This window comes from Apodemus sylvaticus, chromosome 19, assembly GCF_947179515.1.
Source record: "Apodemus sylvaticus chromosome 19, mApoSyl1.1, whole genome shotgun sequence".
Classification (NCBI taxonomy): domain Eukaryota; kingdom Metazoa; phylum Chordata; class Mammalia; order Rodentia; family Muridae; genus Apodemus; species Apodemus sylvaticus.
In genome coordinates, this window is record NC_067490.1 from 18,381,710 (window position 1) to 18,404,619 (window position 22,910).

The 22,910-nt window shown below is 46.2% G+C and overlaps 1 protein-coding gene across 6 annotated transcripts in view; it reads right to left on the reverse strand.

The window, feature by feature from the left end:
- Rhobtb1 (Rho related BTB domain containing 1) overlaps positions 1 to 22,910 on the reverse strand; it is a 73,825-nt gene that overhangs the window by 32,104 nt on the left and 18,811 nt on the right. For 3 of the 6 annotated variants that reach the window (XM_052163559.1, XM_052163560.1, XM_052163562.1), the window contains 2 exons: positions 10,350 to 10,551; positions 9,467 to 9,570 (listed from right to left, as the gene is read on the reverse strand). In XM_052163559.1, coding sequence (XP_052019519.1) covers positions 9,467 to 9,570; positions 10,350 to 10,541 — 296 coding nt within the window. In that variant the 5' untranslated portion in view covers positions 10,542 to 10,551. Of the gene's footprint in view, positions 1 to 9,466; positions 9,571 to 10,349; positions 10,552 to 12,050; positions 12,272 to 22,910 lie in introns of those variants that run through there. The other 3 variants (XM_052163563.1, XM_052163561.1, XM_052163564.1) reach the window with 3 other exon arrangements.

Consider the following 22,910-nt stretch of genomic DNA (forward strand, 5'->3'; position numbering starts at 1 on the left):
AGTCTGAAGCCAGCGGAGTAGATTCAAAAGACAATTCCCTATTTTCTCTGTTTCATTTCTCTTCCTGCAGCCTGGCAACGTGTCCTTGTGCAGTCTCCTGGGCTGGGGCAGAGGTTTGAGGGGAAGAGTGGAGTGTAGATCCTGACTCACTTTAGGAATGTGTGTCAGGAGTGACTGGTATTAAGAGTTGCTAGTAAGTTATTAAACTTACCCAGAAGAATCTCTGAGAACGTTTTGTGTAGCAGACAGGACCACTGGACAAATGATGGAAATGTCTTTAAAATCCACCCAGGAAAATACCTGTGGGTGGCCGTCGGTAAGAGAGAGAGGACATTCTCTTTTGGCTCATAGCTGTGTCCTATGGTCTGCAGTTTCTGAAGGCTGGTTCTAGGATGACTGACCACAGTTACTCAACAGACTCCTGCCTTTGACCTAGCTAATTCAAAAGAAAAAGCACTGTGGCCTAGAATCTATTTCCTCATTAGAAAACCCCAGAACAGAACAACCCCAAACTGGTGTTTTTTTTTGTTTTTGTTGTTTTGTTTTTTTTAATTCATATTCCGTATTGAAGTTAGTGTTGCAAATTTGACCCCATTGGTAAAGCATGCAGTTAGTAAAGGAAAAACAGTCCAAAGAAGGTGACCACTGTTCTCTCTGCCCATCTGCTCAGCATCCTGACTGTGACACTCTTGGGGTTTCTCTTGGATCCACCTACTTCAGGGCCACACTACTGGGGGACAGCCTTCCTGACCACGTGCCCATTACCTCTGTTGTAGAAATTATTATTATTATTATTATATTATATTATTCTAACAAATTCAGGGAAGTGACACCCAGAAAAGAAGTGACCTTTAATTGGAAAATCATCCATATTGATACAAACAATCCTCTATTTAAGAATATTCACGAGGACCACCAAGAGAGCTAATTACAAAGAGCTAATTGGCAAGGAGAGGCACGTTCTGGTGACATGGCTTATTTGTCTAGGGCAAGATGAAGCTCTGAAGAGAGCATGAGACCCAGGGTAAAAAGACAGGTAATGGTGCACCCTACTCCTCGGCTCTGCACCCCAGTTCTCACACAAGGCAGCCAAGGTTAGACAAAATTAATAATTGTTATCCAAAAGATAATTTGTACTATCAGATCACATGTTTATTCCTTTAAGTTTCTCCCTGCTTCAACACAGATACCTAAATTGGGTGCTATAGCAGCTATTTTTAAGATGTTAAAGGTCAAGCTTTTAATAATAGTAGATATACATAGCTCATGGTTTATAATTGCTTAAAATTGGTCCATTTTTAATACTGCTAATTCTTAATTTCTACAGTTTATACAAATGTGATTCAAATTTCTAAGAACAAAGGATATGTTCTCTAAATGACTGTCCTTTAGGTATTTGAAATAATTTTATATTTTGTACACATCAAATTATAAAGATTTGTTCTTGATGTCCTCAATTTCTACCTCTACCACGTAATGGTGTTAATCCTAGAGGACTTAGTTATTACAGATAAATGATATTCATATTTCTAATTTAAAGGATTAAAAAAATATGTACATGTGACTAATGATTCATTTTTAGGCTGTCTAGTTGCAACTGCTCTAACAGAAAAAGCAACTATATTTTATATAATTACATAGTTATTGCCTATGTTATGGGTTATACTTTGTATTCCAACTTAAATTAATAAAACAATATCTTCTTGGAAGAAAGAAGAGAGGGGAAATTGTGTCCCTGTACATATAATTTAAATTATGCTTACATGTTTTTAAGAAAATTTTAAAATTTTAAAATTAGATGCCAAGAAACTCCTTGCTAAATGTATATGACATCTTGTAATTAGGCATATTGATGTCTAGGTGAAATGAAGGAATTCACTTACTAACATATGCCATGATCCTGATTTAATATTGGGGGAGAAGGCATGTCCTCTGTTTTTTCCACAGAATGCTGCAGAAGATATGCTGACTGTGCTTGCTGAATGCCCAGACCATGGTAACATAAGAGCTATATTGGGTATATGTTCTTGACTTACCTCAATTGTTAAATGTCCCAGGTTAGATAAATTGCCTAGCTTCAAGCTTTTAGACTTTGTGGGACAGAACATGGAGACTGTTATGCTAGCTTAGGAAAAATTAATTAGAAGAGTTAAAATGACTCTTCTCCTTATTGTGTTCAGCTGACTTAACCATAGACTAGTCTAGAAATAATCCCAATATTGAAGATTCCAATTTTGAAGATGGCTAACAATCTTCAGCCAGCTGTGTTAATTTAACATATAGTCTCCACTTTTCCTGAGAAGTAACAGCTTAATTCTTGATTCACAAGGCTACCTCTCCCACCTCAGAGGCCAAGCCTTGGGTCCTTAAAGTTGTTAATTTACAACTGAATTGGATACTTCTGGGACAAGTTAATCCTATTCCACCTTTAACTCTTGACCTTGTCTGTTAAGCAGACTGGCTGTCTCCACCCAGGCTCACCTGGATAGAGAGATTACATGTCTGTTAAAGACACTTGCAGACCCCCCTGGCTTCAAAACTTACACAAGTGGATCTCCAAAGAGGGAGCCACATAGAACTCAGATCTATGTGTGTTTGTTTTTGAACAAACATGGGTACCAGCGAGACGTGCGAGGCAAAGCACTGCATGGGGAGGTGAATTTCTGCTTCTGAGTCCCCAAGAAGTACACCTAATTACATAGGGGTTAACGTCGAGAGGCTGTCCTTAAAATAATAAGGGAGCCTATTACCCCTCCTCTGAAAAAGACGTTATACAATATTTAAGAGGAATTACGGTCAATGCTTCCCCTCCTGGTTAAGGCCCGCCTTCTTATGAAGGATATTTATCCACTTGTTTTCTACCTCCTCGTGTTCAAATTAATAAAAAAAGGGAGGACATGTACAGAGCCATATTGGGGCAGTCTTGCACTTGGTCAGAGTTTGACTTTGGTCAAGGTTAACTTCTCCCAGTTAGCCAGGATCCTGCTCCACCTAGGGTGGAGTACACGTAGTAAAGGTTAAGCTCATTGTTCCTCCGTGTATAGGGATTCCTAAATTAAACAGGTGACCCACCCAGCTGCCGGAGCAGTCAAGACGAAGACCTCCAAGAGAAGCTAGACAACTTCCACCGGAACTCAGCCTGGAGTCTGGGGGGAAGGGTTTGCCCGAACTGTTATAAGGTCTGGCGCCATTAAAGTTTACGGCTTTGATCAGTGAACATTGACTTAGCCGTACGTTCTTTTCGCCGCTCTTCCCTATGACCCCAAAATTCTCTCAACAGGTAACCCGGTTTACATGTAGCTGCTGGCGGCTACACCCGAGTGCTGGGACTAAGGCATGTGCCACCACTGCTTGGCCTTGTAATAACTTAATAGACCCTTTGTTACAACCACATGGGAGGGAAGCTTTGGGTGATATTTCATATAGCCTCCCCTTTGCTATCTGGTGTCTTGTTTGGAAGCCTGCTGCCAGGGCTAGGGGACTAGAGAAGAACGCAGATCACCTGTATTTGGGTACAAAATTCAGAGAATAACCAAAATACTCAGCAACCCAGATGATTAATATTTTTTTAGAAAATTAAAATAAACCCACGATCAATAAGACATAGACATTTTCAACAAAGGCCAGATCAGGAGCATAGCCACAGTGAACTTCAGGAGAGAGAGAGAGAGAGAGAGAGAGAGAGAGAGAGAGAGAGAGAGAGAGAGAGAAAGCTAAGGATGGCTCTGTCCCTAAAACTATTTACATTTTCAGTCCAAGGTGCTCATTAGGGTTTTTCCTGACCTCAGCCAACCTCCTCCTGGACATATCTGTGCTATAACAGCTGGTTTGCCACTCAGAAATCACCCAGCATGTTCCCGGACAGGACACACAAACTCAGAAGACTCTTCCACAGATGCAGCCATTGTTTCTTCTGTTTCCCTTGTTACTGGCCATAAGCTTGGGTGAAGACACAAACACTGGGCCAACAGAGTCTTGAATATTTTAGAGAGCCTCCATGAGGCACTGGAAACGGAGTGTATCCAAGCCCTATCTGATTTCATGGACTTTTAACACGAAACCCAAGCCATCTTATCTAAACAGACACCCAGAAACCGCAGCTCTGATTAATGCTATCATTTAAAACACACACTGTACTCCTTGTAGGGGCAAACAGAGCCTGAGAGAAATCTGTATAGAAATGCGGCCTGCCATAAACGAACTCAGTTAGACTGTAAATACTGCATAGAACTGCTGGCGGGGAGGGCAATTACGGAGGTTCTAAATCGCTCAGTTGACTCCCTCCCCCCCAGTCCCCAGTTACTCAGAATTACCACTTCTCAAGAACTGGGAAGATGGCTCGATGGCTCAAATGCTTGCCATAAAAGCGTGGAGGATGGCGCACTGATACCCACAACCCATGCAAATGCCACATGGGTGCGGCCGATCGACAGTAATCCCAGCACTCAGAAAGCAGGGACCTGGGATCCCTTAGAGCAAGTTGGCTAGGGAGGTCAGCTGGGTTGGTGAGCTCTGGATCTGACTGAGAGACCCTGCCTCGAAGAGTCAGCTGAAAATGGAGGGCTGAAGTTCCTAACACCACCCTCAGGCCTCCATGTGCAAATGCCCAGTATGCACACACAGGTGCACATACATACATAATACATACATACATACATATATATTTATGCACACACCACACCCATACATGTATATGTACACATTTATGCACACCACAATACATATACAAACATTTATGCAAACCATACACACATACATATATATGTACAATTTATGCACACCACATACATATACATATATGTACACATTTATGCATATCATACACACATATATGTATACCATATACATATATAAACATTTATGCATACCACCACATATACATATATGTACACATTTAAGCACACAACACACATGCATGTACAATTTATGCACACACATAAGCATTTATGGACATCACACAAACATACATATATACACATTTATGTACGCCACATACATATATGTACATATTTATGCATATCATACACTCGCACATATATGATTATGTGCTGAGGGTTAAGGAGACTGCATGAAGTCCCCGAACATCCCAGCTGGAGAGACGGGAGAATGCTGGTTTCCACTGTCCACACAGACAGTGCAAGACACATGAGACCAGGGAGAAGCGGCCAGTAAGCCTGCCGCCGCTGAGCCACTGCAAATGAGGGGTGTGTGGCGGGATGTGGGCTTTGCACTTTGCCAGACCAGGAAGGAAAACTCGGCTCAGCTCTGTCGCAGCTGCTTGACCTGGCCCTTCCTGTAGCTGCTTCCTCAGCTGTGAAATGAGCTTACTTCGCTGGGTCACCACGACAGCAAGGCTGGATAGGATATGAAGGACTCTGGGCAGGAGCTCAGACATCCAGGGCTTCTCAGCTTAAGCTGGAGTTGCTGCTGACACTTTTAGTAGCACTGGATTTTAGCATCCCCTGAGCCTGGGGCTGATCAGCCAAGGAAACAGTGGCATCTGTAGTTACTTACGAGTGCTAGGCTTGGAGAGGAGGGATCGAGCCGTCCCATGCCCAGTAAACTGTGACCTGGCATTCTCAGAGCTGAGTAATGTCCCTTTAAGAGGCTCTTGGTTGCCAAGAAAAGAACGGCCCGGTGACAGTCAGGGTTACTATGTATGGTTTTGGTCTTGACATTTGAATAGATCCAGAGAAGAACTCTAAAAGTTCATCCAAAAGTGGAGGTTGCTCAGGAGGCGGGAGAAAGACCCCGTCAGCTGTTGTGCGGGATGGGATGGGTGACTTGCCTTCCTGAACCAGAAGGTACACCACGGGCAACAATTCCAGTCAACAATTGCACAGTAAGGAAGAACAAACAGAAACTTTGCTCTCCAAGGTCCGGGGTCGTTTTCAGCTGCATTTTGTTTAAGGCGGAGGTGCCTTGGTGCAGGCGAAGCAGCAGGCGCCCTGAGTCCTGGACAGCTGTAGGCGAGACTGCCCCTTGAGACCCAGGACTGGGAGCCGGGGCAGTTCCCCACGAGTGGCATGGAGACCACTTGCCTCCTAGGGTTCCCCAGGGGAGAGGTTCCATGATGTTGGCAGAGATGCCACATTGTCTGAGGTCTAGGAAGACCTTTGATACACTGGAGCTATCTTTTCTAGTTGGCAGAGTGGGGGTGGGCATAGGGTTAAATAATAAGCCACGGAGAGAGCAGTGCCCTTCTGTGTACGGTTAAACCAAGTTAGAAAGTTTTCAAATTCAAGTTGGCCAGCTGCCTGTCCCTGATTCCTACTAGACCTGCTGGATTATTCTAGAAACCAGACCCTTCTATGCAGGGAGCACTGGACGGGGGTAATGTGAGCTTCCTTTGTGTTGAGAAGCAGAGAAAGGCAGATCTGAGGTTTCTAAGGCATCCTGACACGAGTCTGGTTTTTCTCGCTGTCACCCCGGGAATGCAATTAATTATTTTAACAAGGTTCCTAATGTCTTGGCATGAAGACTGAGTGCCTCGAAGTTTATGGCCGTTGCTTATCCTGTTGAACTGTGGCTCACACCAAGCACAGTTAAGACACAAGCAAAAGCAAAAGCAAACCAAACAAAACAAACAGGTTTAGAGACTGAGACATGCACGGCTCAGTGCACAGGGACACTTCTTATCAGTACACAGGGCCTGGGTTTGGTTCTCTGCTCACAATAATCCGCAGCTCCTCTTCCAATGGATCCAACACCCTCTTCTGATATCTGAATGCTCCTGCACACATGTGGTACACATACATACATTCAGGCACACACACACACACCCCAAAGTAGGTTTCTACACCAAACTGATTAGCTGAAGCTAAAATTATGCTTTCTCTTCCACAAATAAAACTAAAAATGGAAGTAACTAAAAAGGTTAAACAGCTCTCTTATAGCAACGAAGAGAGTTGGTCGAAGCGCTCCACAGAATAGAGAGCTTCAAAATTTGCTACGGAGTTTTCCCACAAAGCATAGCTTTCTGGGCATTGAATCAATATGGCGTCGCATATTAAGCATTTCCAGAAGATACTGGTGGCAGGGATGGGGTAGGGGTAAGCTTCTAGGTTCTAAGTCTCTTCCTGCAGTGAGTGGGGTCTGTGGTAGTGGGCCTGGATGCTGTGGACATGGGTAGGGACTGAGGAACTACAAGGCAAAATCAGGCAGGCTGCAGGAGAGCCCCCTCACAGGAACCAGGGACCCAAGTATGTGTACTTTCTGTTTCCGTTTCAGTGGGAACAGGGTGCAGGTGACAGACTCTAAGACGGGTGCTCAGAGCAATGGACCTGGAGCCACTGAGGCACAGGAAAAGAGCAGCTTGCTTTGTTGGGAGTGAGGAGACAGGCAACCCTAGCTCTGTCAGGGGGGCAGGGCAAGGCCCACTGTACACTTGTGAGGTCATGGAGCAGTCAGTCTCATGAGAGTACAGATTTGCCTAGCGGGCCATGTCACACCGCACTGTCTCAAACACAAACAGCTGAAGCAGTCGACTGGCCTACCCAGATACCTCACTGAGCCCATCCCGTGCCTCTTCCTACTCGGGTACTTTCTTAGGACAGGGATTCTAAAAGTCCTTCACACCAGCAGTGCCTGCCTTTGCTTTTTCCAAAAACTTCATTCCCAACTGATGTTTCTTTAAGACCATAGTTACAGACCTGCGTGTTTGGTGAGCCCAGGCGGGTCTATTTATTTATTTTTTGTGCATAGAACAACGTGAGGCAAAACAAAACAAAACAAAACCAAAAAGGGAAACCATCCCTAAAACAAAACAAAACAAAACAGAAAAACCCTTGCGATAACACCAAAAAACATTAGTGGGAAAAGAAAAACAATATAAAACAAAACAAAACACCTCAAACTCAAACTGAACCAAACCCAAACAACAACATCGAAACCCCTAGGACATTCAAGGAAAGGCCTCTATCTTACTAGCTGCTAGATAGAAGCATTCTGCTGTGGGTGGGGGTGGGGCGGGACATTGAAATCATGGTTTTTGATGGTGATGGCTTGCCACCGCACCCCCACTCCCCACCCTCCCACCCCTGCTCCCCACAATCTCCCCCAAAAGACATTGAAATCGTGGATGGTCTAAATGTTCATGGATCATTTCTGAAGAGAGGGCAGAAATGTAAGGGAGGGCTGGGCTACAGAGGCGATTCAGCCAGGAAAAACCCTTCTCTCCTCTAAGCCTGGTGACCTGGGTGCGGTCTCCAGGAACCACATGGGATAAGAGAGGGCTGACTCCCCAACCCTCCACATGGTATGTGGTGACGCGCATGTAGCATGTAGCCGCACACGTACATGGAGCTGGGCCTGCACTGGAGTCAGGCATAGCGTGGGGACGCCTCACTCCACACGTGTTGACTTATGCTTGTGTGGTAAGCTAGACAGCCCTGGCTAGCCTCAGTGAGTCACAGGACAAACCAACAAGCCAGGTGCTGGGAAGGAGAATTTTAAGGAGGGAGCATGACAGGAATTGGAGAGGCACCTGGGGCCTAGTCCCATGACCAGAGTGTGTGATGTCTGTGCCCCCCAGAGTAGGAAGAGACATTCAAGCCTAGCAAATTGTCTCCTGACATCCACATGGTTTCCTGTTGTGTGTATACACCCAGCAAAATTAATTAATTAATCAAGTAATTAATTAATGCAATTTAGAAAGGAAACAAAAGAAATTGAAAGACTGCTTAGGCCACCAACTGCTGTCTGCTGCTCTGACTGCACATGAAGGACACGGCACATTCCAAACAAAACTGACCTGTCTCTTGTCACCAGAGGAAGAACAAAGGTCGCGCTTGTGGGAGTGGCTTGTCGGGGACCTTCCAGGGCTGCAGAGTGGGGAAGCTTCTGGAATGTTAATCTTTATCACTTGGAGGGAGCGTGTAATCTAGCTCTCTGCCGTCACGTCATGTCATGTCACGTCACGTCACGTCACGTCACGTGGGTTGAGAGAAGGTAAGCCAAACAATGCCACCCCAGTCTAACAAAAATGGCGCCAGTCAATTGACAATGGAGGAGGGTTGGGAGTCGCCCTTCATGGGGACAGATACCTCTAAGAGTGCTCAGAGAGTTAGGGCATTGGTGACTTAGATGGCACTGACAGAGGAAGCCATTCTGACGTTGTGCCTACCCATGTTACGTTTCCTTCCGGGTTAATCTTCCCTTTACTGGGCTTTCCCTTTTCTCTTTGAGTGAAAAGAGAAAACAGACCTGAATAGTTCCCTTCATTTTGGAATCACGCCCCGAGAAGGGGCGGCTTGGGGTTTCAAAAGTGGACTTTCCGAATGACCAGGGGGACTCTTGCCTTCCGCACCAGGAAACAACGTGCTCCATTTGTTCCTTCCCTAGGCACGACCCGGAGCCCAGCACTTTGTCAGCTGCATGGTTTGGCTGCTGCTGTTGATGTCCTAACCCTCTCTGGATAGGGAAAGGAAACCCTGCGTAGCCACCCGCATCCCGGGTCTTGTTTTACCTGCCGTATGCGAACCGCCTGTCTTTGTGGTGATCTCCAAAGGTGTCCCAAAGCCTGAGGGAAATACTCACTTCATCAACGACATCCCTGGAGCGCTCCAGGACCTGGAGGAGGCAGAAAGGAACTGGGTGAGTGGGGGAGCGGGACGGAGGGAGGGTCGTGCTCATGAGTTCTTCAGGGGCATCTCCTCGGGCTCTTCCACCGTCTAGTGGGACACAAGGCAACTCAAATTCACCGTCTCCATGGGACTCAAACTTCCTTTGCTGTACCATAGCCACGCCCTCAAGTTTGTCCTTCGCTTTGCTTCTCCCCCTCCCCCACCTCCACACCAAGCAGGTCACTTCCGCTTTACCTATGCACTATAGCCACCTGCCTTATTTATTATAATTATCTAATAAAGTGCAAACAACAGTGACGGCCCAAGTATGCTTTTAAAATTTTGTTCTTTGCCGGGCAGTGGTGGCGCACACCTGTAATCCCAGCACTCTGGGAGGCAGAGGCAGGCGGATTTCTAAATTCGAGGCCAGCCTGGTTTACAGAGTGAGTTCCAGGACAGCCAGGGCTACACAGAGAAACTCTGTCTTGGGGAAAAAAACAAAAACAAAAACAAAACAAAACAAAAAAACAAATCCAAAAAACAAAACAAAAAACAAAAAAAAAATTGTTCCTTCCTTCTATCCTTTCTTTCTTCCTTTCCTTTAGCCCAGGCTAACCTTAAAATTCTCCATCCTCCTTGCCTCAGTTTCTTGAGCACTGGGCTACCATCACAGGCAAATTAGTATTTGGTTCTGCTTTTTCTGTCCTTCAGGAGGCTGGGTCTCCAAGTAGCTCAGGCTAGCCCGGGACTGGCTGTGTAGCTGAGGAGAGACCTGTTGTACCTTACCTCCTGGCAGACACGGTACTGGTCAATGGCCCACACAGTGGGCACGTGGGTAGCCAACAGCTGGTACTGCGTCAGGGTGGTGTTGCAGGCTCGGGCACAGATCAAGCGAGTCTTCCCTACAGCGTTGTCGCCCACGACCACGCACTTGATGGTCTCAACGTTGGGTCGTTCGTAGTCCATGTCAGAGTCCATTGACGAAGCTCTGTAAGAGGACAGTGGATGCTGTGTTAGAGAGGCCCAGGCTTTCCACAGCAACCCGCAATGGTCTGCCTCCGTCCAGCCATGTCCTTGGAGGTGCCCGGGCACGGGCAAGATGTTTGGAAGAGAAACTTAAGCTTTCTTTTTATATCTCACACTAGAACAGAAACACCACGCTGTTATTTTGACCCTGACGCGTTTATTCCGGCAAACGTGTTATTTTCTCCTTGCTTTTCTCTAAACATAACCTGCCTGCTGCAGACCCGTCCAGGCCCTGCTGGCTCGCAGCCATGCGCTCCCTAGCCACCCATGTTGGCCAGCTAGTGATCCTGGTCACCTGTAAGGTTCAGCTGTGACACCCGGCCTTGGCTGTCCAAGACATACAGTCCGGCCACAGTCTCTAAACCACCCAGTGGCCGGCATTGGGAAGTCACATGCAAGTTCATAAAGGCTACGGGTGATGATGAAGAGGGAGATCAAAGTAAAGGCCGAAGAACTGCCTGATGTGAAGCTCTGGGCTGGATTATGACGTGCTAATGACATTAACTGGAGCCTGTTCACTCACTGTTTATGGTGACCGTATTGACACAACAATGAGCTCAGGGAGCTCACACCACACGGAAAAAAAAAAAGCATTTCCTTCCCCTTCAGGGTTTCTATCAAGGAATCTGGAGCACAGGGTGAAGGTGGACACTACCAGGAAGACTTTCCTAAAATGCCTGTGTGAATGCATGTGCTTGTGTGAGTGCATGCATGTGAGTGCATGTGCATACATGTATGTGCGTGTGTGTGAGTGCATGTGCATACATGTATGTGCATGTGTGTGTGAACGTGTGTGTGTGTGTGTGTGTGTGTGTGTGTGTGTATGCATGTGCGTGTATGTGATTGTGTGAAGAGACAGTAGCAGACCCAGTGTGGTGGCTCATAACTCTGGCTTTTGCTGGGTAAAGGGAGGAGGACTGTTAGCTCAAGGCTAGCCTGGGCAATGTACCAATATCAGGTCACAACACAACACAACACAACACAGGAACAAACCAAAAGAGAAAGAAGAAGAGACAACAAGAAGAACCGCTGCTGTTACAGCTACATTTTCTGGAGCCAGACTCTCCACACGGAAGAGCGCAGTTGTCTTACTGTGGGCAGGAGGCTGTCAGATTTCTGTGAGTCGTAACTGGCCCTTTGAGGAAGTCTAACAAATTGGTCGTGTGGTAATTTTCAGAGCTGGTAATTATTTTACCAGCTGTGGTTGAAAAAAAAAACAACACATAAATAAAAAACCAAAATGAAAACAAAAAAGCAAAAGCAAAAATCAACAAAAACAAAACATCAAAAAAAACCCCAAAACTGAAAAAATCAAAAAAAAAAACAACCTCCCTAAAACCCCTTCAAGAAAAGATAAAAACCGAAACCAAAACCAAACAAATGTTCAGAGGGAAGGAGCCTATAGGTAACAGCCGCCCAGTAGAGCTGAACTCGACTGACTTGCAGAAAGTCATCCCTTACATGATAAAGTCAAGAGATAGAGGGTGCCCACCAACGCACAGGCTGTCCTCTCGCAGTCGGGTCTTGCCTAAAAGTGAAGCTGTTCTGAGAGTGCCGTCTGTCTGTCGGTCTGTCTGTCTGTCACTGGCAGCTGTGAAAGCCGAGGCTGGAGAATGGCTTTTCAGGAAGGCTTTGAGGGGGCAGGTGTGTGGTTTGGGTCAGGATTTGACTTGTGGTTTGCGAAGCACCAGGAGGCTGAAAATAGACAACCATTCCCCGCTTGCCCATATTTAAAAAAAAAAAAAGAAAAAAAAAAAAACAACCCCCCTGAAACAACAACATAACAACAAAAAATAAAACCCCAAAACATCTTGAGGACAAAAATAAAACTCCAATCCTGTTGATCAGCTGGGTGTGGTGGCTCCCTAAGATTCTGTCTTATGATTCAATGGTATTTTTATTCCCTTGTCTAACCGAGAAAAATGTGGCAGAAGCTTGCTTTGGACATTGGATGGATGATTCTTCCTTACCCCCACCCAGGGATTATCACCTGTGTCTAGAGACCAAAGATAAAGTTGCTAAATGCGCCTGATGGCTGGGATAAGATGCATAACCCAGACTCATGGGACCCGGTCACCTGCATGGTGACAGTGAGACCTTGGTGCCTAAGGTGGAGTGAGTGTTTGAGTCCCAGACACCCATTTTCCTGTCCATGGATGACCGGGTAGGGTTTAATTCCTGAGTTTCATTATTTTCCATCTGTTCAGAGGGAATCATGGCAAAATCCATCTCCTACACTCAGAGAGAGAGAGAGAGAGAGAGAGAGAGAGAGAGAGAGAGAGAGAGAGAGAGAGAGAGAGCTGAGTAGATTGATGTGTAAGTCCTGGGTATGGGCAGGGATTCTGTGATGAGGAATCTGGGTTCTTTCAGACAACATTGAAAACAAGAGTCCTGTAGAAAGTCAACATCAACCTCAGAGGTAAACCCACACACTTAATCCTGACAGAGATCTCCCCAGAGGAAGGATTTTTATAAACACTCAGAGATAACTCACTGGAGACTAAGGAATGTAAACTCAGGACGAGGAGTAGCTGGCCTGAATCAGAAGGGAATCAGAGTGCAAGTGTTTGTTTGACAATGTCCTGGTGAAGTTGCCCAGGGTAGAAACCGTAAACTGGCTTCATTCTGAACCCTCGTAACGTTGAAACCAAGGTACATTGCCTTGAATGTCTTAAGAGGTAGGGAAAAAAATGTCTTTACTGGGGGATTTGATTGTTTTGAGAGACAATTTGGAAGAAATGTCTGAATTTAGGGATAACATGGGAAGAACGTTTGAGTTTAGGGACAAGTAAGACAGGAAACTAAGAAATATAGAATTGGTTTCCTTGTCAGCTAGCAAACTCACTTTGATAGCTAACACTGAAGAGGAGACTCCCAGCCGTGTGGACCACTAATATGTTGGTGAAATACAGAACCATGCTGGTTCTTTTACATATGTCCTTGAGGTGGTCAGGAACCCTTAACATTTTATATTCAGGTTCTTACTGCCAAGACTGTGCTTAATTTTAGAACCTATTTATATAATTCTAAAAGAAACAAAAAACAGTGAGTGCCAGAGGTAAAGATAATACCCATTTTTTAAAAAAGATTTATTTATTATTATATTTAAGTATGCTGTGGCTGTCTTCAGACACACCAGAAGAGGGCGTCAGATCTCTTTAGGGATGGTTGTGAGCGGCCATGTAGTTGCTGGGATTTGAACTCAGGACTTTTGGAAGAGTAGTCAGTGCTGGGGTTCTAATCCCAGCAACCTACTTAGGATCAAAGCATCCTGATTCTTATGAGCCGGAGGAGATGATGGATAAGAGAGAGTTTCAGTAAGCACCACTGAACTCCCCAGAACCCTGAATATTTCACTCAGGGAAAACAGCTTTCTTATGCATATGACAAGGCATAGAGTACTGTAAGAATTCGAAACTACAGCCAGAGAGGCAGTCATGCCTCCCCAGTATCCCAGCAAATCAGCAGCTTACAAGTTACACATCAACACCCATTTCTGGAGGCAACTGCAGAAACAAGCAATTTTTACCCCTCTCTTCTTGTAATGGGTGCTGGTTTATTCAGACCTACATGTTCGTGGTTGAGTGAGTTCTTAGGACCATCTGGGTAATCACTGTCTGCTCTCTGATTTTTTTTATTTACTTTCAGTGGGAGTGGATAAATAGTATCCATTTAACAGAGTTAAAACATTTCACCGTGGTAAATCTTGCTAGTCTGTGGGTGCACTCTTCTGCCTTTAGATAAATATCTGAGGAGACAGTAAAGGCAGAAACGGCAGATGTAAACCCTGGTGACCCCGTTACTGCATTTCCTCCTTGAACAGACTCAGAGGACAGGGAGGTGGCTAGGGGTTAAAATATGCCTCAGAGCATCTACCCACTCTGTCTGGACCTCAGAAGCGGGGCGTTTACGGCTGGCAAGTAAACGGGCTGATGCGGTGGTGGCTGGCGACTGAAGAACTAGAGGAAGTGGCTCTTGGGGGGGGGCGCTGAGTCTCTCTCTCTCTCTCTCTCTCTCTCTCTCTCTCTCTCTCTCTCTGGTTTTTCAAGACAGGGTTTCTCTGTGTAGTCCTGGCTGTCCTGGAACTCACTCTGTAGACTAGGCTGGTTTGAATTCAGAAATCCGCCTGCCTCTGCTTCCCAAGTGCTGGGATTAAAGGTGTGTACCACCACCACCTGGTCTGAGTGTCTCTTGTTCATAAAATGGACTTCCATGCTGTGGTCATGGCCCTCACGGTCTCTAGAACCCTGTCATTGGTGTGATCATCCCAGACTTTCCCAACCATTCCTGTCACGATCTGGACCACAGGTCGTTCCTCTCTGCTTGGCACCATCTCTGCTCTATTAGACGTTCTATACTCCAGTCTTGTAGCTTCCTTAGTTTGGGATCTATGGTCCTTACTCCACTGCAACCATTCATCCCTTTGGCTGAGCTCTGGGTACCGCCATCATCAGGAACACCGTACCCCTCCCATCTCACATGCCAGACTGCAACCCTCAGTGCAACGTTACTATCTTTAAAGTCAGTACTTCATGATGTCAGTCAGTACAACAGCACCCCCAGCAGCAGGAGCAACCCGCTTGCCTTCCTCTTGAACTCTGGCTAGCCTTGCTGGGGGATGACTTCAGTCTCTAGCGTCCTGCAGGTCCACAGTCATGCTACTGGGACACTGCCCCGAGGACACCAGCTAAGGCTGCTGGCCCAGCCTGAGCCCAAGAACCATCAAAATAGTCCTGTAGCGGCTATCTCCAAGATCTTCCAGCTTCACTGACCCTCCAAGGTTTTGTGAATGAGCCAGTGAGGCCAACAGGACAAGTTCACATGTGCTGGGAGTGATGGAATCTTGAAAAGGAACAGGTCCTAAAGACAGCAGCAGGCTTGCGGGGTGGGGAGCAGGTATGACTTGTTATCCAGCAACAGTTAGCAGGAACACACTTGTTATGAGAACTTCCAGAACTCTGATGCCTTCTTTAATACCACTGCTGGGACAGAATGACTGACAGAAAACATACAAAACAACAAACAAACCAACATATAAGAAAACAGGACAGCAAAAACAACAAAAACAAACAAACAAACAAAAAAAAAAAACCATCCCAGGGAAGGAAGGAAGGGCTTATTTTGAATCGCAGTTTAAGAGGATTAAGAGTCCTGGTGGAGAAGACAGGATGGCAGGAGGAGACAGCTGGACACATTGTATCAGCTGTCAGGAAGAGAGAGAGACAAATGCCAATCCTCATTGTATCAAGTCACGGGGAGGGGAGGGGAGGGGAGGGGAGGGGAGGGGAGGGGAGGGGAGGGGAGGGAGAGGGGAGAGGGAGAGGGGAGGGGGGAAGGGGTGAGGGGAGAGGGGAGGGAGAGGGGAGAGGGGAGGGGGAGAGGGGAATGCTGGTCCTCAGCTTACTTTCTGTTTTCTATCCTGAGACTCCAGCCCGTAGAGTGGAGGCTGCCTACGTTTTCAGGTGGGTCTTTTTAAACCTAATCTATGCACAGCCATGCTCAGAGGGTGATTCTAAAACCTGTCAAGATGACAACCAATAAAATTGGATAAATTGGCAATTTTGGGCCTTTCTTGGATGCTGGATCTTTTCCACACAGCGTTGGTGGGCCATGACAACATTCCTAGATGCGGTCACAACCACCCTCTGCTTCCTGCACAGCCTACATCATATGGGGAGAACAAGCACTGGATATCCATGTCTTAGTCCCTCTGAATGTATTTTGCTGCAGAGCTACAGAAGGAACTGGAGCGGCTAGTTTTTGAACCCGAGGTCATCTCTGTGTGTGTTTTGTTATTTTGAGACACGTCTCTTGAGTTCAGCTGTGTGCTAGCTGATGTACAACAACGCCTCTGTATAGCCCCGCACAGCCTGCACATCTCTGCATAGCGCTGGATGTCCTGGAGACCAGGCTCTGAGATCAGGCTGGCCTCGAACTCAGAGATCTGCCTGCCTCTGTTCCCCACCCCCTCCAGTGCTGGGAAGAAAGTCATGCCCCACCCAAGGCAGCTTCAAGTATGCTTTAACTGTGGAAGAAGCAAGCAGGAGAGCCCAGGCTGGAGAGAACTACAAAGTTGCTTTTTTTGCTGGCTTTGAGGAGAAAGGAAAAGGGCGGGAGACCAGGAGCTCTAAAGCTCTGGAAACTAGAAAGGATAAGGAGCTGTTGTCTTCACCAGCCCTTAGAAGGACAGAGCCTGACAGCGCTTTAAACGGAAAGACACCCACTTCAGGCCTTGATGGGTCAGTGTGTGTTGTTTCCTGTCACCTACTGTTTGGTAGTTTGTTACAGCATTAGCCTCTCAGTGGCTTCCCTGAGTTCTAAGCACTCTTTGGGACCAGACTGCCCCCACCCCTGAAACCTGGACACCTTACAGGTCTCATCTCTTCCTAACCCCTTCCCTTCATGTCTTGCTTGTCTATTTATTCCTTACCACTGTTTTCAGACACCACGCTACAAGATTTCCCAACTCCTCTTCTTTTCCATGGTCCGTGGTTTGCTCCGCTCCCCGACTAACAGAAGCTTAGAGCAAACGTAGTCTAAGTTTTTAAGATTTATTTAATTTTTATTTATATGAGTACACTGCCACTGTCTTTGGACACACACTAGAAGAACTCATCGGATCCCATTACAGATGGTCATGAGCCACCTGGGAATTGAACTCAGGACCTCTGAAAGAACAGTCCGTGCTCTTAACCGCTGAGCCATCTCTCCAGCCCCGTAGTCTTAAGTTTTTATTTCTTCCTAGTTGAAACTTACAACTCCCAAATGCCCACCTCGTTTACTCAGTCATTTACATCCCTAGAGTTTAACCATGCGCTAGTGTGCAGCATACTTCTTCCGTAAGTCATTCCTAAGTGTGCCCTCTCGTAAAAGTAACTTTTATTCGCCAGATGTAACGGTCATCTCTGAGGCTGCCTCTGTTGACCTAGGCCTAGTTTCTAGCATCTGTAAACTTTATCTAGGCCTAGAATGTTTTTGGCCTATGACATGAGACTTGCTGCTGAGTAAGCTCTCCCTGGCTGACTGGTCAACTCAGCTGCTCCGACTGAGGCTCCTGTCCAAGCTGACTGACTCAATCCGGCTTCTCTCGGCTTCTCCTGAATTGTTCTGCGTGGCCTCAAGCTAACTCTAGCAATCTGTTCTGTTCTTCTGGCTCCTTCTCATTCTCTGGCTCGTTCTGTCTTCACCTGCGTCTGGCTTGTTCTCTCTACAACCTGTCCCCGTACAACAGAGTGGCTAAATCTGTGGTCCTCCCTTTTCTTTGCACATCTCTCTCTTTTTCCCTCTGTTCTTGTGAGAGTTGGGCGTATCCTATTCTGCCAAACCTTTCTCTGATTTGTCACTTTGCCTGCCACTCAGACATCTCTTTCAAACATGGGTGCTTTCTTCTACAAACTTTACCTTTGTTGTTTCGGATTAAATGTGCATGCTAAGGGTGGGCCCCTATTCTAGCCAGAGGGGTAAAAGGAGTGTGCTAAGGCTGAGCCACATCACAACTAGAAACAGATAACAGATTTCTCCACTCAACAACATAATCTCGGGGTTCATGGTGTGATCAAATATCCTGCAATATCCTCTAGTCCAAGGTTTGGATTCTCTCTCTCTCTCTCTCTCTCTCTCTCTCTCTCTCTCTCTCTGTTAGCCATGGACAAAACAACAACCATGTGACCTCAGCTCCTCTGGTATCCACTTCAAATCATTATTCTTCCTAGGGCAGTTACCTTGCCCACCTTAAGCTCTTGTTATGATGGTTTCTGTGGTGCCTGATCTTTCCCTATAAAACGGGCTTCCAGGAAATCACAACCCCATGATCTTAGGCTCCATGATTCCATATTGAGGGGAAACCCCAGGGGAAGCCTGTTTGCTTCCAAAAGGTGCAACGCCGTGTATGGCCACATAATGGGTTTGGATGAGGCCACAAGACTCCTCAACCATTAAGAAATTCAAATCTTAGGGAGTGTGAGGTTCATTGAAGACATTCCACTATGGGTTCCTTCATTAATTTGGAGCAACCACTATTGAGGTGTGATGTCTCTCGGTCATTACTTCCCCTGACTCCTGAAACTGTTTTTTTCCTAGGAGCAGCTTGAGTAGAAACAGACTTTGAAGCTACCTGCTCTGTGCACAGGTAGCTTCTTCCTGTCAGAAACAAATAACCCATAAGAAATCGTTTAGGTCGTCAGCCAGTCAGCAAAAATACAAGCAGAGCAAAGATCCTGGCATTCGAGGAGTCTGTTCTGAAGAACAACTGGGGACTTTCTATTATTGTGTTATTGTGTTATTGTGTTATTGTATTATTGACAGGAAATGCCTGAAGTTGCACAATTGTGACTGCAGACAGCTCAGCTTCTATTCTGCAGAGTGCCAGGCTGGACTCTCAGGCTGATTTACATAGAAGATGGACATCTTAGCTACAATGGTGAATGGGTTCAGCACTGGGAGGAAGGGCGGTCAGGGCCAGACTAGATCTTCCAGGCAAGGCCGCTCAGACCGGATCTCCAGGCTAAGAGTCATCTCAGTTAGCACAGCTGTCACCTCCAGCTACAGTGTTTTTAAATTCGATGAACTGTTTTGAGGAGAAAAAAAAATTAAATAACAGGATGTTCTCTAGAAGCCTCCAGGGTCCCGGGGAACCCAGGGCTGTCTCCTGGGAATCAAGTGGAGCTTTCTTAACTTATCCACTCAAGGATCGTCCTTGAATCCCCCAATAATGGTAAAGCTGTGTCTTCCTCCCTTCCTTCCTTCCTCCCTTCCTTCCTTCCTTCCTTCCTTCCTTCCTTCCTTCCTTCCTTCCTTCCTTTCAACTTCAGCGTCAGTGTGGGAGATAAACCAGCAATGGAGATAGACTCCATCTTCTACCTCAGCTACACTGAAGTTGCCACCTTTGAAGAAAAAAGAAAGAAAGAAAGAAAGAAAAGGCTTTTAAAAAACAAAAACTTAAAAAAGATGGGGCTGGTGAGATGGCTCACTGGGTCAAGGGGGCTTGTTGCCAAGCCTGATGACCCGAGTTCAATTCCTGGGCCACATGTGGTGAAAGGAGAGAGCAGACTCGAAACTTGTACTCTGACATTTACACTTGCGCTATGGCATGTGAGTCTGTCTGTCTGTCTGTGTGCCTGTCTGTCTGTCTGTCTCTCTCTCATACACACACACTGAATGTAATAAAAGAAATCCTTAGTAGATATATGAAAATGCTGGACTTTGGTAGTATACTCCTATAAAATCTACCAGTTGGGAAGCTGAGGCAGGAGGTTCTCAGCTTTGAGACCAGCCTAGGCTACACACAGGCCCTGCCCCTCCCCCCAAGCGTGAATCTCCATACTAGATCTAACCAGCCCAACGAGGCTGTGTGTTCTGGGTGCACTGGCCTACTTTCTCTTACAGGTAGGCCACTGGACAGTCCCTGACGGCTCTGCTTACACGGTGACTCATCCTCGCCCGTCTGAAGAAACTGTTTTCTACTGCTGGGCCTCAGGAAAACCCACCATAGAACTGTACGTAGGCCTGAGCCTGCATAGGAGTGACCGGGTCAAGGGTCAGGATTGCTATGCTGGAATTTGGAGTCAAAAATCGTAGAGATGTTCTGGGTTCCTTGAAAACTGTGAAAGGCTATGGGGACGAGGGGAAGAGAGAGAGAGAGAAAGAGAGAGAGAGAGAAGGAGAGAGAGAGAGACTCTTGAGTGCAGGTCTACAGAAGAGGCCTCTATGAAGAGGCTCTGTTTTCTTGCTTTGAGAGGCTCCAAGTCACAAGGCAGAAGGCTTAGGAGCTCTCTCTCCAGTAGACTGAGCCAGAAGAAGCCAGTGGGCGTGATGGGTAGGCGTGGGCCAACTTCTTCACTCCACAGTCAGGGTTTGGAGTTACTTCTAATGGCGTGAGAAGTGGTGAGTATCACCACGGAAGGACAGCAGGTTCTGGTGGGCTTTCAAAAGGTGCCACCGGCATCCCAAGGCTGTCACAAGAACAGGAGGAGAGGCAAGGGGACTGTGACGGAGAGGATCATCTCTCTGGGGTAAAATCCACAGAAGTAGCCAAGTAGATAAGCCCTAGTTGCATCTTTCCTTCTTCACTGCCTTCTGGGATGTTTATCATATAAGACAGATAGTTACATTTCTATATATTATTCTGTTTATACCCCATCAGGATTGTTTATTATTATTATTATTATTATTATTATTATTGGATAGGGTCTCATGTAGTCTAAGCAGGCCCCCAATTCAATACATAGCCAAGGATGACCTTGAGCATCTGACTCTATTACCTCTACCTTTATGCATATTGGGCAAGCAGTCTACTGAGATATATTTCCAGCTCTGAGATACCCACTTTTTTTTTTTGGTCAGAATTTTGTTTTTAAAACTTTAAATATTTTCACAGTACTTTGCCCATGCACACCTTACAATAAGTGTTGAGTTGGGCACAGAAATGTATCCACCCTAGTCTCCCTAGAAAGCCTTGCACCTAGGACCACCAGAGAGCTCATGTGTGGCCGCCTCTGCTGACTGGATTATTGAGCCCGGTGGCTTTGGGAGTAGCATGTGGTTAAGCCTGTGGTGGGTGAGAGGAACGCTATAAGGGACATCTGCTGTGGCCCATCATGAGAGCAGAGCTTGGCAGGTGGCCTCACACCCACTACTGCCTCCCAGCAAGAAGGGCATCCGTTACCATGGGAACCACAAGGACCAAGAGCAGGCCCTTCCACCAAATGGGAATTCAAGGGCTAGAGAAGAGTGTCAACAGATACAGGCAGGAGGCAGTAAGGGATTTATTTGGTTGGGAACAATAAAAGATCTTGGCTGATTATTGTATTCTAACACCTATCACCAATTTATGAATCTTAATTATATATACATATATGTATAAATATATATGTGTATATGTATATATAAATATATATGTATGTACACATATATGTCTACATCTCTCTATATGTATATATAAATATATGTATGCATAAATATATATTTATCTATATTTATATACATATACACACATAAAATACACATGCATAAATATATATGTATGTATGTATATATGTATATGTGTATGTGTATAAATATATATATATAAATACATATTTATATATATGTACACACACATACACACACACATATATATAAAATTCCCTTATGGACATTAGCAACCCAAGTCAAAAGGTCTTCAAGTCTTTTCAGTGAGCCATTACCTGGCTAGAAAAGAGAGAAGAGGCATATGGACCAAGAGATCTGGAGACTGGTTTGTAACAGATACAGAAGTCATGGAGGGAAGGGCTATTAGCTGCATCTGATGACAATGCTGGGAAGAAGGCTGAGGAGTAGCCACATGTCAGAACTGAAGGACACGTGCCAAATGCATCCCACGGAGCCAAGCAAGGAGCCGACTCAATGCCTGTGGCCTGTCCGGTTCCAAAGGAAAGAATTGGTTCCGGCGTTAGTGGCATGCTCCCTGCTGCTCATAACCATCATGGAGGCGTTATGACCTGGAACGTGACTGGGAAAACAGATTGTGGGGCCAGTGGAGAGCCTCTGAGAGACGCCATGCGGCCCTGAGCATGGAGCAGCTCCACGGCCTCTTGAAGAAGATGGCCAGATAGAGAGATCCGAGGGCTGCGCAGGGATTTCTGTCCTAGCCTAGCTGCCCCCTGCCCACTTGGCAGGCCGTTCCAGCTGGATCAGTGGCTCTCAACCTTCCTTTGATAGTCACAGGGGCTGCCCGCAGCCATAAAATTACTTCCATTGCTACCTCATAACTAACTTTGCTACTGTTAGGAATTGTGATGCAGATGTATGTGTTTTCTGGTGGTCTTAGGCAGTGGGATGGTGTGTATGTATATGCTCAGCCCAGGGAGTGTCATGATTAGAAGGTGTGGCCCCGTTGGAGTGGGCGTGGCCTTTTCGAGTAGGTGTGTCATTGTGGGCATGGCCTTTAAGACCCTCATCCTAGCCGTCTGGAAGCCAGTCTTCTCCTATCAGCCTTCGGGTGAAGATGGAGAACTCTCAGCTCCTCTTGCTGAGACCATGACTGCCTTGGACACTGCCATGCTCCCACCTTGATAATGGACTGACCCTCTGAACCTATAAACCAGGCCCAATTAAATGTTGTCCTTTATAAGACTTGCCTCGGTCATGGTGTCTGTTTGCAGCACGAAAACCCTAACTAAGACAGGTAGCTCCTGTCAAAGGGTCAGTTGATCCCCTAGGGGGTTGTGGTCGCGACCCACAGGTTGAGAACCAGTGGTCTGGATCCCATGAGGGAAAGCGGCGGTGTAAATGGGGAAGGAGCGAGCAGGCGCTTTCAGGTGTCAGTGATTCCTCCGGGCTGAG